The sequence below is a fragment of the Ailuropoda melanoleuca genome, chromosome 1 (genome assembly GCF_002007445.2).
Source record: "Ailuropoda melanoleuca isolate Jingjing chromosome 1, ASM200744v2, whole genome shotgun sequence".
NCBI lineage: Eukaryota > Metazoa > Chordata > Mammalia > Carnivora > Ursidae > Ailuropoda > Ailuropoda melanoleuca.
In genome coordinates, this window is record NC_048218.1 from 52491090 (window position 1) to 52507350 (window position 16261).

At 35.6% G+C, this 16261-nt stretch overlaps 1 protein-coding gene across 2 annotated transcripts in view; it reads right to left on the reverse strand.

The window, feature by feature from the left end:
- Positions 1–438: 438 nt before the first annotated feature.
- Positions 439–16261, reverse strand: part of CIP2A (cellular inhibitor of PP2A) — a 35023-nt gene continuing 19200 nt past the window's right edge. The window contains exons 12-21 of one of the 2 annotated variants that reach the window (XM_002926565.4): positions 15256–15355; positions 13634–13752; positions 9677–9872; positions 9123–9197; positions 8917–9027; positions 6342–6538; positions 4047–4160; positions 3730–3812; positions 2883–3022; positions 439–1896 (exon numbers count right to left, since the gene is read on the reverse strand). In XM_002926565.4, coding sequence (XP_002926611.1) covers positions 1726–1896; positions 2883–3022; positions 3730–3812; positions 4047–4160; positions 6342–6538; positions 8917–9027; positions 9123–9197; positions 9677–9872; positions 13634–13752; positions 15256–15355 — 1306 coding nt within the window. In that variant the 3' untranslated portion in view covers positions 439–1725. Of the gene's footprint in view, positions 1897–2882; positions 3078–3729; positions 3813–4046; positions 4161–6341; positions 6539–8916; positions 9028–9122; positions 9198–9676; positions 9873–13633; positions 13753–15255; positions 15356–16261 lie in introns of those variants that run through there. The other variant, XM_034658062.1, reaches the window with a different exon arrangement.

Genomic DNA, 16261 nt, shown 5'->3' on the forward strand with positions numbered 1-16261 from the left:
TTGGTTTATTCATTTTACAGAATTTTTTGTTTTATTTTATAGAGCCTTTTGTTCTTCAGTCATATCTATTCATTTAAACATTTTTTCATATAAAATTGAAAATGACTGCAATTTCAAAAGAGAAATAGAATGTAACCCTTATAGAACAAGTAGCAATCTAAAATGTGTTACTCTGTACAATGCTTTTTATTTTTTATTTTTTTTAAGATTTTATTTATTTATTTGACAGAGATAGAGACAGCCAGCGAGAGAGGGAACACAAGCAGGGGAGTGGGAGAGGAAGAAGCAGGCTCATAGCGGAGGAGCCTGATGTGGGACTCGATCCCAGAACGCCGGGATCACACCCTGAGCCGAAGGCAGAGGCTTAACCGCTGCGCCAANGCCAGCGAGAGAGGGAACACAAGCAGGGGAGTGGGAGAGGAAGAAGCAGGCTCATAGCGGAGGAGCCTGATGAGGGACTCGATCCCAGAACGCCGGGATCACACCCTGAGCCGAAGGCAGAGGCTTAACCGCTGCGCCACCCAGGCGCCCCGTACAATGCTTTTTAAAAAAATGTGCAGAACTATACAAAATGTATTCAAGTATGTAAAACTATGAAAGTTTGATACTTAACATAATTACCAAATTATGAAAATGTCTAATTTCTAAACGTAAATTCAGATATACTATGGTTGAAAAATAGAAGTAAATCTAAGTTCACTTAAGTCACATGAAGATATAAATGGGGAAGAAAACACCAAGCAAATTAATGGTTGGAAACTGTAGCAATAAAACCAACTAAAATATTGATACAAAAACTCTTCTTAAACACTCTTTACAACATTTGATTCAAATGAAGAGTACTGAAAAATTCCCTTGTATTAAAGAAATACATGAATAAGGATATTTAACCTATGCCTTAAAATTAAATGGCCAAATTAAAAACTATTTAAATGAAAGACAATATATTAAATGCAATTCACATTTGAATTAGTAATAAATGTCTGAATATGTAGCAAGGGTGGAATCCAAATTTTCTTTGTGCAAATCAAAAGAAATTCATCATTGATTGGAAATGATATGGGCAGACCAACATGGTACATTTTAAAAAGAGTAAAAAACTAAGGCTATCTCAAATAATTCTACAAATTATCATTTTTTTAAAATGTGACAATGTATTCGTTTGGCACATCTGATATCTTCTAATTTTTTCACATTATTTCTGTAACTATTCATTGCATTTTTTTCAAATTTAGAATTTATACCATATATCTTACTGCATTTTAAATGCAGTAATAAAATTATTTTAAATTCATTGAATTTTCTTTTGTGCTATGTAGAGAAAAACTTTGCGTGCAATGCCACGCCTTCTTTTTTTATACTAATAACTGTATTTTCAATTTCTTAATCTTTAGGATTGTGATATCAAGAAAAATTTATTTTTAAATCTAATCACAAATGAGAATAAATTAAAAAACAGAAGAGAGTGGAAAGCAACTAAGGAAAAGGGAAAAACCTCAGAAAAACAATAATGGAGGTCAAGAAGAACATTCTAATATAAGAACCAAAGAAAGCTTTAAGCAATAAAAGCCAGAAACAGGACATAAAACTTTTAAGATCAAATAAAAAATATTTATCAGATCAGGTTCTTTACTAAATTAATAATTTGATAATAATTTGCTATTGTTCCGGAGTCACAAATTACCTTCCCTACCACACCTCCCCCGGAAGATAAATACATAACATCTATATACTGAGATTCACAGCTTCTGGACTTATTTTTCCACCACTTAAACTGTGGATCATTGCTATCATGTGAGAGTGTTTGTTCAACTCCTCTTGCTGAAGTTTCACCAGCGACTCTTTCTCTTCCAAACGACCTTCTAATTGGGCCTTTTGAACCTCTAGGGAGGAAGCCTAGGAAATGGGGGAGGAGAGGAATTGAGGAAAACAAACTTAGCATGTCTTCCCTTCACAGATATTTTAAGATGTCCTATTTTTCATTTGTAAAACCACCATGTCAGAAGACACATTACAAATACATATTCTATCTTAGTTAATTAAATTTTATGGTAAGCTTAAGATAAGTAATTATTAAACAATATAATACAAATTGGAAAAACATATTCAATTTGTCTTTTTAAGTCAACATTAGCAGCTGAAATTTTGCAGGAAACACTACACATCACAATTCAGAATCACTATTAAGATGATCACATGAAAGCAGAACTAGGAAATCGGTAAATGTGGCATTAAATTTTATGCTTCTTCTGTCACTCATGCTCTGTAGTTGTTCAAACGGTCATTTAATCCTGGCGTGTTCTCATCTTCCTGGTAGCAGATGGGCCAGAAAGTGCTATTCATAGCTACCACACACAAACAACCATAATGTGGAATGAACAGTGAACTTCGATTCAGAATACTGAATACTTAGCTTTGTGACAGATACTCAGTAAGTAACTCAAGACTCAGTTTCATTTGTAGGTTGAAAATATTTAATATATATTAATATATTTGTTAAAGAGAAGAAGATTAAGAAAAATGCTTCAGAGTGCTTTGCAAATTATAAAGTTCTAGACAAATATGAACTACTGTTATTATTCCCATACCTACAAGCCTAGAGAGGCAGCCAAATACAGCCACCTGTAGGTGACATTCAGAACTGAGACCCTCTTTCTGTATTCTTTGCCCACTTAAAAGTAGTAAGTGCTGGTACACAATATGTATTTAGTAAGTTTTTCATGATTTTAGGAAAAATACAGGTTTTCACATTGTGAGAAAGATGTTACATATCTTCTAAATAAAATTACTAAAGAATCAGAACTTTAATTTACCCAAATTCACCTTTTCCACAAAATCAGACTTACTCATCTACTACCAATGAGAACTCAACAGATTCTTACCTTAATGCTCAATTCTTTTCTTATCTGTTCTGTTCTGTTTAATTCCTTTCTAAGGATATCAATGGTTTCTTCCTTATCTTCCCTTTCTTTTTGCAAGATTTTAATCTTTTCTTCTTGTACTTTTGTTTTTTGTTGCAAATCTTCAAACAAACAAACAGTCAGCTATAAGCTCAGAGGGTGGATACTGATGTTACCCTGAAAAGGTTTATTCGCGACTAATTAGAGCAAAAGAACGACAACTGGGAAGATGAAGAAATACCTTGTTGGAAATAAAATTTCTACAGTATTTGATGAATAAAAAAACACCATGGAACTCTTCCCCTAGGCCAGTATTCCATAGAAAATGCCAAATCTCCATGTCTTTCCCTCTTCCTCTGTTAATGATATTAAATGCATAGTTATGAGAGGAAAGACAATCCTCATAGCTTAAGGGTTAGAAAGATATAGAAAAGTATGAAAAATTAAATAGGCAGATGTCTGTGTTCCACGGCCAGTGAGTTAGAACAAAAAGGTTTTTATGGATCACTTCAGAGCTACTGCCATTAAGAAGCTGCTAACTAAAAGTGACCTAGCACTGCCACCTGCTGTTATGTTCTTTTAAAACTCTTTCTTTTGAAAAGACCATCATTTCCTCTAACTCCCAGATTTTAAAAAAACATATTGCTTTTTCAATTTAAACAATCTAACTAAATTGCTCTGTAAAATGTTATGGCAAGAAAAGGGAAGCTGTTTAAAACATGACTTAAGATTTAAAAAAATGAGAGAATTAGAAAATAAAATTATGCTTTGATTTTTCTACCAATATATATTAAAATACAGACAATATATTAAATGAGAAGCTACTTACTTGCTAGCTTACATTCTCTGTCTACTAGTTGGTTCTGTACTTCTTTTCTCTGTTCTTCTTTCTCTATTAACTGGGCAATAGTTCTGAAGTTATAAAAATAGAGAAGAAAACATCAAGGAAATCTTTCTCTCCTCAACAAGAATTTTAAGAGAAAATTAATAAGAACAGTAATTACCTTTACATTTTGCCAAATATGTATTTTATATCTAAAATAAGTGGTAATTCTATTAATTTTATCTGTAAAAAGCAATGCTCTGTATAAAGGGAATCACTGTTTTTGAAAAATCCAAAATAATTAGAAGAACTAGAGATTTTACTTTTCATTTTGTTGTTTGAAAGACTCATTCAACTTTTTCACTGTCTCAACTTGTTTATTCAGAGAATCACATGTCATCTGCAAATCTTTATTCTTCTTTTCAGTGGTTTCATTCCTGAAAAGACAAGATGAGTTGATATTTTTATGGAGGCAAACATATGATAGAGAAAAGAAACTGTGTTCTTTATTATTTCTTCAAACCAAACTGCATACACTGAAGAAGAGGAATGTCATGAACAAGCAGGACATAAAGAAAGTTAGATTAAACTCTAAAAGACATTAAAGATGTATTTTGGCTGACTTAGGAGGTTACATTTACTATAAAAATACAGGGCATTTACTGCATATTTATGGATATAGAGCTTTACAGATAACATTGCTCTACACAGTTTGCTATATATATGATATTTTCATAGTTAGATCCAGAAAATTTTTTAAAACTTCTGTAAAAGGATGACGTTTATTAAAAAATAAAACTTAAATCTGCCATCATTAGCCTCTTGGGCATAATGTATGTTTAATTAAAAATGTCGAATTAGGGGCGCCTGGGTGGCACAGCAGTTAAGCGTCTGCCTTTGGCTCAGGGCGTGATCCCGGCGTTCTGGGATCGAGCCCACATCAGGCTCCTCCACTATGAGCCTGCTTCTTCCTCTCCCACTCCCCCTGTGTTCCCTCTCTCGCTGGCTGTCTCTATCTCTGTCGAATAAATAAGTAAAATCTTTAAAAAAAAATGTCGAATTAATGAAGTAGTTGAGGATACTAAACTTCTCTTATCTCTTTAGAGCTCTGCATCTAACAGTCCTGCTTAGTTTACTGGCAAAATAAACACAGAAATACTTTCTAAAGTGATACTTTGACACACAAGTATCTTAAGCATAACATGTCCTTTTCACTTCACTAAGTACAAACTGGTAGCAGGGGCCAAATTTGCCTACACGTATTTTATCTGTCCCACGCGGTTTTTAAAATTCTGAATTTGAATGCCTTTAGACTGTCCCAACCATTACAGATGACCTTTCTTTCTCCAGCCAACTTCATTATTTTTTACCTTCTGGCCCCAGAAGGCAGGAGTTTTACCTCTTGGCCCCTCACTCACTATCTGGAACATCAGTGGGATATTCCCGTGGTTCCTGGAAACCACGTATTTCTGTGGGACCAATGCTTACTTTTTCTCACATCCTGACTTAGCGCTGATGGTCCACTCTATCAGGGCTGCCTCAAACAGACCTTGAAGAAAGTTGTTGAGAGAAAATATCCTGTTTAGGAAATTTTAACGTCACAAATTTTCTAGACGCTATACATTTTCCAGCCTTCATTTTTACTGATGGGCAAATAAGCACATGGACCTTGCAGAGTTAAAATTTTCTAGATCTCTATATTAATAGCATAGATAGAACATTTTTTTCAAATCTTAACCAATCTTAAATTATAAAGTAAAACAAAGAACAAGTTAACCAGAATGTTTCAATTTGTATTGTTTGGTAGGAAATACATAATTGTTCTGGGTCTTCTTTATATCTCAGAAGTTTTAAAATTGACCTAAAAGATAAAAAAATTTGACAAAGAAGAAAAACATGATCAATCTCATATTTTGTTAGTAGGCATGTAAGTTTGTGCAGCCTTTTTGGAAGGAAACTTGTCAATCCATCAAAAATTTGAAAGCACATACCCTTTAACCCAACAATTCACCTATAAGAATGTATTCCACAGATTGTTACAGTCACACATATAAGTAAACCATATTCAATGCCATTAAGGAGAAATACTCACTACAAACTTAGAGATGTTTTAAACACTAACACCTGAATTTCCATGCTATTAGACTGAATACTATGAAATTGTTCATATTCAATGCATTTGATGTACAGAAATGGCCAATTCATACAGCTCAACTTAACATGAATTATGACAACTAAGGTCATTCCACATTTATGAAATGCCTAACTGTGTACCGAGTACTGTTAGGCCCTAGGGGTCTGTCAGTGAACAAAGCAGACTTAACTTGTTCTTGAGGCACTAACACCCCAGACAACTGAGGACTGTATGAATACCTGAAATATGCAGAGTCAACCGGCAAGAAACAGAGAGACCTGTATTCTGTTTCTGACTTTGATCCTGAGTTTGAGTAAACAATACTTTATTTACCTGTAATGTAAGTTTCTTGTCAACTACTTAACTTATGGAATTATCAGAATATGTGAAAGTTTACAAAAGGATTTTAAGGCCACAGAAAAGAAATGCTGTGTGTTCATTGTAGATTCCAACTTTACACAGAAATTTTACTTTATTAATTTACCTCTGAACAAGGTCCATGTAGGATTTTGTCAGTATTTCATGTTCTTCAGCCACAGACTCTAATTTCCTATTATGTTGGAAGAGATGCTCGATATCACTCTGAGCTCTTTCTGATTCAACCTGCTGTGCCTTCAGCAACACACCAAGCTCTTCATTTTTTCTCTCAACTTCTCTTAACATTCCAGCAAGTGTCCGTGCCTAAAACAAAACCAAAGAGAACAGGGACTTTTCTACTACCATGTATATAATATGCTCAGTTTCTACAATTTAAAAGGTTTACGAAGTATCTAATAGGCTAGCATCTATGGGGTTATATAAAGTTTTAGTAGTCATGTATACTTATTACTTAACTACCTCTAATAAATCTAACACTGTTATAGTCTTTTACTTAGGAGATTATCCTGACTAGAATAATCTCAGTATGACCAGACTCATGGAAATGAACACAATTATAACAACAAGAGGGTAGCTCCACATCCAGTATTTAATTAAAAGGGTATGTGTGGTCCTTGGTGCTAGCCATCAACACTAAGCCATAAAGTTTACACAAATCAGTTTTCCCATTTCAGGTACAAATTAAAAATAAGATCTTAACTATACCACAGATGATTAAGCAAACACTTAAAATTAAGCTAGGACTATCAGGGAATACAACCTAAATTAATATGAAAGTATTTGTGAAACATTAAAGAAACAGAAAACTAGAATGAGAAGTGAACTCCCCCCAATACCCTTTAGCCTGAAAAATACTCTTATTCTGAAATGCCAGATAAAAACCTAAGCCCTTCTGTTTTTATGACAGTCTATAAAGCAGTAATACCCCATTATTTAGTGTTATTTTTATAAGAAGCTTTTCCAGTAAAATGGATAAAACATTAAATTCCCTAATAAAATACATGTCCAACAGACATAGAATATAAGAATGTGCTTTGGGAAAGGAGAGGACAAAATGATTTTAATATCGCTAATTTTCTTTGTTGGAATTTATGATAAATTCAACATGCTATCAGTCAAGACAAAGGAATCCATATCAAAAGAAGAAAAGGAAAACATATGGCTATATTTATCCGTATTTTTTCAAAGATGTGTACTCTGAGAAGACTCTAAAGGTATTTTACGTGTCACTGATTTTAATGCCTCTCTCAAAAGCCAAATGACTTTATTATAATTCATTATAAATGATATCAAACTGTTGAGATTCCATTTCTATTTGCTAGGAATTTCATATTACTGCAGTAAGCTCTCACTCCTAATGTACACACTGTGTACATATATGCACACAGCACAATGCCAAACTTTCTGAGCACCTACCATGTGCCAAGGACTGTACTTGCTGGGGCCTAGAGATACCAAAACCCTCTCTGACATCAAGGGTGAGCAGCAGGGTAATACAATTTTCACATGTGTGGGAAGCAGAGGACCAGAGACAGCTTCCTAAGAAATGGAGGTATTTAAACTAAAATCTGAAGGATTATTAGGAGTTAGGCAGAAAAAGAGAAAAAGGTGTTCCAGACATGGAAGAGCAAGTACAAGGACAGGGAAACCTAAGAGTATGTCAAGTAACTGCAAAGCAATAGAACTGCATAAGAAACTGCAAAGTAATCTGATACAGTTGATTGCAGAGAATGCACAGAAATGCAAGGAGATGAGGAATGAAAGTAGTTTTAGAATCCTGTGTGCCAAACTAAGGAATTTAAAATCATCTGCTGAGTAAAATGGTAAGCCACTGCAGGATATTTAGCACAGAAGCAATAAAATCAGATTACAGCCTCAGGAATCAATGTAGGGGAACAAGGGAGGGTGGAACCAAATACGACAAGATGACTTGGGATGCACATAGATGGTGGTTAAGAGGAGGGCTCCAGACTCAAGGTAAAAAGACTAACTAGAGGCTCTGCTATGATTCATATAAAAAATGAAAAGGATTTGACCTGTAGCAAATAGTGGCAAGAAGAGACAAGGCCGAAAAAAGTAATATTTAGAAGGCAGAATCAACTGGGTTTGGTGGATGACTAATTATAGGAAGTAAATTGTGTGACTTCCAGGTTTCTTGTCTGGAAAACTCTTCAGAACAAGAGGGAATATACAAAAAAAAGAGTAAATTTTTTAAAAAGGGTGATGAGTTCAGGATTGGTCATGCTGAATGGGAAGTATCTGCTATATATTTAAACAGAGGTATACAGGAAGCATTAGTGCTTAGCGTAAAGGATCTGGGCTTGGCACATAAAATTGGTGGCATTAACATTCTGGTAATGACTGAAACCCTGGACCACCTAAAGAAGGCCAAAGGGCTTAGACCATAATGCTGGGAAAACCCAACATTTAAGGGTTGAGTGGAGAAAGAGAAGTCCCTAAAGGATATAGGAAAAGAATATCCATTAGTGTAGAAAGAAAATCAGAAGATAATGGGGTGACCAAAATTAAAGGGGGAAGGGTTTCAAGATGGAAGAGAGTAGCTGTGTCAAATGCTGAGAACAGTTTAGTTCAAACAGTAACAAAAATATAACTAAAATTTTGTACACGTTCTACTTCATTTATTTTTCTACTGATCAGATAAGTCTTTATATCGTACACACCTCTGTCTCAGCTTGAGTTCTTTGACAGCGATATTGAGCAATCAGTCTATCAGCCTGTGCAAGGGCTAGAGCTTTTGCTTCCAAAAGATCCTGTAGCCTGCTTTCTTTGGACTGTAAGAAAACATACCGTTAATCTTTATCACTTACCAGAAAAACATCTATTTAAGCTTAACGGTTACGTATAGTTAAAATAAGCTTGTACTCACGGCTAATGTGGACAGTTTCATCTCATATACATCCATTATGTCAGATATTCTCACGTCATTAATCTGATCCTTTACCTAAGTTTTAATACAACAGTCAAAAATCAAAAAATTTTAACATTCAACACAACAAAAAAATAAATGCCTAGTGTGAAACTAAATCATTAAAACTTAGTAACAAAGTAAAAAAATGAGTGTTGTATTAGGAGGTTCACAAACATTTCACTAACCTGGCTATCGCAGAAGGGCATCTGGGTAGGACTTGATATGCTTGTGGGATATATTTCTTAAACAGGGGGATAGAGAGGATATGGGTAGGCTAATTGGGGAAGACTGGGGGAAAAATGATTGCTGTGTTAAAATGTGGGAATTTTATGGCTAATTTTTTTTCTTTCTTTCCAAACTTTCTAGAATATTGTTGTTTTCATATTAAAAGATTAGGTTTCATTGATCAAATTTGCATCTAAAGTTATTTAAATAAATGTTATAATCAGGGCTGATATTTAGTTGGTATGTACCAGGCAGAATCCCATTTATAATGGCTAGTTACCACTCACCACCAATCCAGCCTGAAGTTTCTCTATTAATTCCTCAATGTTCAACCCAGGAACTCTAGCTTTCAAAAGTGGAGGAGTTAAACATTTTGCTGAAGTTGGAAGACTGTGATTTAGTGATTGCAAGGGCATTCTCCTGGGCATATGTTCTGTTTCCTGTTGTCTATAGGCATTGTTTGCTGCTATGCTTTCTCCAAGTCTGAATAGGAATAAAAAAAAAAAAAAAAAAGAAAGAAAGAATTACAAAAAAAATAGTGGAAGGGGAGCCCGGGTGGCTCAGTCGGTTGAGTGTCCACCTCTTGATTTTGGCCTAGATCATGATCTCAGGGTCATGAGATTGAGCCCCACCATGGGTTCTGCGCTAGCTTAAGATTCTCTCTCCCTCTATGTTTGCCCACGCCCCCCACCCCACTTGTGCGCAATCTCTCTCAACAAATAAAATCTTAAAAAAAAATAGATGAAGGAGCCGAGATGCCCTTCAACAGACGAATGGATAAAGAAGATGTGGTCCATATATAATGGAATATTACTCAGCCATCAGAAAGAATGATTACCCAACATTTGCAACAACATGGATGGGACTGGAGGAGATTATGCTAAGTGAAATAAGTCAAGCACAGAAAGACAATTATCATATGGTTTCACTCATTTATGGAACATAAGAAATAGCAGGGAGATCAGTAGGAGAATGAAGGGAAGCCTGAAGAGGGGGTTAACAGAAGAGGGAATGAACCACGAGAGACTAGGGACCCTGGGAAACCAACTGAGGGCTTCAGAGGGGAAGGGCGGTGGGGGATTGGGATAGGCCAGTGAAGGGGTATTAAGGAGGGCACATATTGCATGGAGCACTGGGTGTTATACACAAACAATGAATCATGGAACACTACATCAAAAACTAAGGATGTATTGTATGGTGACTGACAAAACATAATAAAAAATAAAAAAAAAAAGATGAAAAGGCAGTTAGTATAGAATTAGGGGACTTCTAGAATGGATCTTTTTAGGAATATAAGCCTTCAAATATTTTTGAAATAATCTTGGAGTCTATGATGAAGCCAAATTTTGGGAAATACCCTAAATATTTGCCACGGAAATGTCTTTCTACTTACAATCCTTTATAATGACAATTCCACCTCTGGTCTGGAGGCACTAGAATTAGTCTGTGAGTATGGATTCTTTATAAAAATTAAGTACAATGTTATTGCTATTGGTAAGAACATCCTTCTCACCATGGGCAACATCACCTGTCCTTTACCAATGTCTTTCATCCTTGCCCTTTCTCACTGTCTTCTCACCAACCTGACTCCCATTCTGCCCCTTCCATTTATCATGCCCTGTTCCTGCCACAGGGTCTTTGGATGAGCTGTTTCTTTCCTACAAGATTCTTCCCACCAGATCTGCGTAGAGTTGGCCCCTTCTTATCATCAGGTCTCAGTTCAAATTCACTTCCTCAGAGAGGCCCCTCCACTCATACTGACATACACATTATGAAACTTAATTTTTTTAAATTTGTCTCCCAACTAGAATGTAAACCATATGACAGAGGCCCCCGGTCTAATTTACTGCAGTATCTAAAATGACTAGAAGAGGGCCTGGCACACAGCTGGCCCTCACCAGATAGAAACGCACACCAAGGGGCGCTTGGGTGGCACAGCGGTTAAGCGTCTGCCTTCGGCTCAGGGCGTGATCCCGGCGTTCTGGGATCGAGCCCCACGTCAGGCTCCTCCGCTATAAGCCTGCTTCTTCCTCTCCCACTCCCCCTGCTTGTGTTCCCTCTCTTGCTGGCCGTCTCTATCTCTGTCAAAAAAATAAATAAAATCTTTAAAAAAAAAAAAAAGAAAGAAACGCACACCAATAAACCTACTTATTTACCCACCCACCCATTCATCCAACATATAAATTTACCTTATTAAACTAAGATGATATAAACAAAGGCATACACAGACGTAAATAAAATAAATGAACACCTGAGATAGTGTCTAAAGAGAAAATTATATAACACCAGTAAGACAGGGGCAGCCAAGATACAAAGAAATGGTAGGAAGAACTCATATACAGAAACACAGGATGAGACTCCCACTTTCAGTGAAGCTGAGGCTTTCGTTCTGAAACTCAGGGGCTTTCCTTTATGTCAGATTACCACAACTGGAGCAAAGACAAAATGAAGCAGCTTCACAGACCATTTCCAGGTTTAACTTGAGAAGCTCCCTATTTGTCCATTTGTTAAAAAATATTTACTATAAAATGAAGAGAATTTTGATTATGTGGTCTCTAGGTCTTGTTCTCCACAGTTCTTAATCTCTTAATTTATGACTACTTAAATTATTAATTCTGAAAAATGAGTTTGCTAAGTCAGTTAAAAGAAATAGAGAGGGCACCTGGGTGGTTCAGTCGGGTAAGCATCTGCCTTTGACTCAGGTCGTGATCCCGGGGTCCTGGGATCGAGCCCCATGTCTCCCCACGTCAGGCTCCCGTCTCAGCGGGGCGACTGCTTCTCCCTGCCCCTCCCCCGACTTGTGCACGGGCTCTCTCTCACTCTCAAATAAATAAATAAAATCTTTAACAACAGAAAAATAGCAGAGGTTGGCAAACTTTTTCTTAAAGGACAAAGCAGTAAGAATCTTAAGCTTAAGGGGCCGTATAGTCTCTGTTACCACTACCCAATTCTGATGTTGTAGCATGAATGTAGACACAGAAAATACAGACAATATGAAAATGAATGGATGTGCCCTTTTTTCAGCAAAACTTTATTTACAAACATAGGCTATAGTTTTCAGACCCCTGGCATATAGGAATGTCTCACCTACTCACCAACTTACTTCAGTTTATCCAAACCACTTTTGCAAATTCATTTATATAAGCCCCTTAAACTTTTTAAAATTAAAGTAGAATACAACTGGATGTTTGATCAATCATTTAGTTTATGGAGAGCCCCGAAAATCTCAATTTTTTAAAAAACATAATAGCAAATATTCTCTTAATGTTTGAAATTAATGAGAATAGTGGACAATTCTGCCTGGCCATTATCTATTCCACTTTCTGATAAAAGCACAGAATTTTTCTTTAGGAATCCTCCCACCACCCCTAAACTAACTTAGAGTTCATGTAGTTCTCACAGATGAATCCTTGGTATCTGCCAAGGTCCCTCATTGGGAAATGACCCAGATTTGGTCGATGAAAGTGATGTTTGAGTTATACTTTAAACAACTGGGAAGGGAAAGCTCTTTGTTTTCTTCCCTGTTTTGTTTTTGTTGGTTGTTTTTTAGTCCTAAAAGCTATGTTGTTTATTAAGTGTTTAATCCTTTAGAGCAGATTCCCATCTTAGCCTCTGGCAATCCTGTGGTTACCTACAACCCTTAAACTGAGAAAGTTTCTCCTCACATCTAACCTAAATGTCTTTTTTATTTTGAGTATAGCTGACACAGGGAAAGTTCGTTTTATGTAAGAACTAAACTGGTAAGATGTAAGCAAATCCAGAAGCTACTATGTCAAATAGAGGAGGTGAGAGACAGAGGGGCATAGTGCCTGGAAAACATATTTAACTCACCTGAAGCTAGCTTTTCCCTGAGTATACACCTGGTCTTTTCAGTTACTGGAATAAAATTTTCTTTTATTTTAAAAAAGATTTTATTTATTTATTTGACAGAGATAGAGACAGCCAGTGAGAGAGGAAACACAAGCAGGGGGAGTGGGAGAGGAAGAAGCAGGCTTCCAGCAGAGGAGCCTGATGTGGGGCTCGATCCCAGAACGCCGGGATCACGCCCTGAGCTGAAGGCAGATGCTTAACGACTGAGCCACCCAGGCACCCCTCAAATTTTCTTTTAATCACTTGAAAAATTACTGTTAGATGAAGTCTCTGACTCACAAATTTTCTAATCTATCTATATTGAGGACTACTAAAGAAACACAGCAAGGTACTCCTGAACCATAAGAGAGACACTACAAATGACTACAACTCACACTAAAGCAGGAAAATCTGGCAGTGGAGCAGCTTCCAGTAATATTCCCAATCCAGACTGTACTTGTTCTCTATTATCTGATGTTAAAGCAAAAGCCAAGGGAGTAATCAGGCGTGGATCCTAAGCAAATCAGAAACCAGAAAACAAGAGGCACAAAGAATAAATAATGTCAGGATTTTTAGAGCAAGGTAAGTAAGCAGAGCTAAATCATAAAATAATTCTAGGCAAATTCTGAAAGGTTTCTATCTGATGTTTGAATGTATTTATTAGCCTTTACTTTGTTATAATTATCTATGCAGTCAATATGAACACTAGTTTTAAAAAAAACTGGCAAGAGTTTTGTTGTGCCAATGAAATCACATATTAAATATATTGATGAATTTAAAATATCATCTACAACTGATGTTTTGAATTGTTGTTTTATTTTTCTAGCTACCCTTAAAAGAAAATCTGGCTATAAGAAACAAGTTAGTCATTTCCAATTAAAGTAAAAAAGTAAGAGTAAAATTCAAATTAACTAAAAAAATTCTAATTCAGTAACTGAAACAATTACACTTAAAGTGTAAGTCCTCCATGTCAGTAAATATTTTACATTAGTACTCTAAGCCCCAAATCATTTACTCTGAAAAACATCTCCTAATTAATGCAAAATCAGTTTGACTCAATTTTTAAGTTGTTAACAGAGAAAAAATATTAAAATATGAATCCTTTATAGTTACCTACATTTTACAATGTCGAGTGTTTTGTAAGTACTCAAGTATAATCTTATGCCACAAAACCACGTTAAGAGCTGGGCTTTATCTCCATAACCCTCATGGTAACCCTTCGTAACTGCTCCCGTGGAGGAGGATTCATTATTTTCATTCTGTATTTAAGGAAGCTAGAGCTCAGACAAGTGAAATAGCTTGCTCAAGTCTGCACTGACCTGACTGATGGTGGAGTCAACATCTGAACCCCATCTCTTAAGCAAAAAAAAGTGGACAAGTGGCTCTTGTGTAAGGTTCCAGTTTTGGCTTCTACCCTGTCTATACAGACCAGAGCCATCTTTGTTTGTTATAGTAACTCAATTCACATGTTTGCTAAGTATCTATTATAAGTCAGGTGTTGTGGCTATCAAGGTAAATAGAAGAGCTCTTCTTCAGCTACCATCATTGAATTTGTGAGCCAGCTATTCTCTGCATACCCTCTCTAATCTTATTATCACTCACAATCAAGTCCTTCTCTTCCAGATGTGTCCCTTATCCCCTTAATACCCTACATCGTCAATCCCAACCAAAAATAAAAACTCCAAAACAAATACCACTCCCGCTTCACTGCAATGCTATTAGAAATAAACGAAGAAACCTAAAGTATGACACAAGAAAGGAAAAAGGCTGAGGAAGCTCTACTATCATGAACATCCTGTACATTACAGTCAGAAGCATTTATGTTCAATTCCCGCAAAACTAAGTAAAATTACCAGGTGGTGGGAATATTATAGCTACTTAAGGCAATTAACTTTCTTCTGACGGCCAATTCTCAGAGAAACATTTTCTAAAGATGAAGAATATTAAAACAGAAACTCACACATTAGGAAGCATTTATGTATGAATAAACTTCAATATTTGAAGAGCTTAAACTCACCTGAAGGATTTTATAGAAGCTTACTTCCATACCAGGAACCAACTGTTTAAGTTTGTTCATTAAATCAAGAGTTTTCAAAACTACATCAGCAGCAAGTTTGCTTAAAAATAAATCATATTTAAATTAGATGACTAAAAAATTGCTTACAATATTGTTTCTGTACATAATTCTAAAGAAATCTGAAAAAAAAAACACTACCTTTGTTTTTAAACCTCAGGAAGATAAAGTATTGTTTCTTTTGAGAAGTAAAAATATAATACAGACCAACATCCTTGTAACCCAAGCACCCAAAGAAAAAATTGGCATTAATAGTCTAAATTGTGACAGTGTTTCTTTTTCTAATCTCAAATACTACCAAGCATTCATTTTCTGTGCCAAATTACTAGCAGCATCAGCAACATGACCTATTTAATTCTCAGCTTTGTCACTGGAATATCAACAATAAAGGGCAACCTTAAGCAATACAGAATACCTAATATTTACCAAATAAATTATACTAAGCCATGTTCTTAGACTCGTACCACAAAGGGAGTACAAAAAAGTGAAAAAAGGTAATCCTTGTTCTTGAGCACAATTATTGACAAATATATCATTTATGGAAATTGGAACAAATCAATGTCTAGCATTCCAGTCCTCAATAAAGATTTGTTAATGGACTTAATTCATGTGGGAGGGGAGGGATAAAATAATCTCTCTAATCACTATCAGTGAAAATTCACCTTTAAACCATAAGCCTTGACACGTTTAGGAAAAGAACTGTCTTTTTCAGTAGGAAACCTTCAGTAGTAACTGATTTCCTAGTAATAAAAAAAGTGACTCCTCTGTTTTTTCATGTTTTGCTTAAAACATAAAATTACTGAGGCAATGTCAGAAAGAACCTCCAGAAAAGGAATACAAAAGACCCTTAGATAATCACAATTAAAACAACACAAAACAAACCTAAACAATGAAAAACAAATCACAGATGTTAAGATTATCCTTTCTTCAAAGCACGTAATCTATGAAT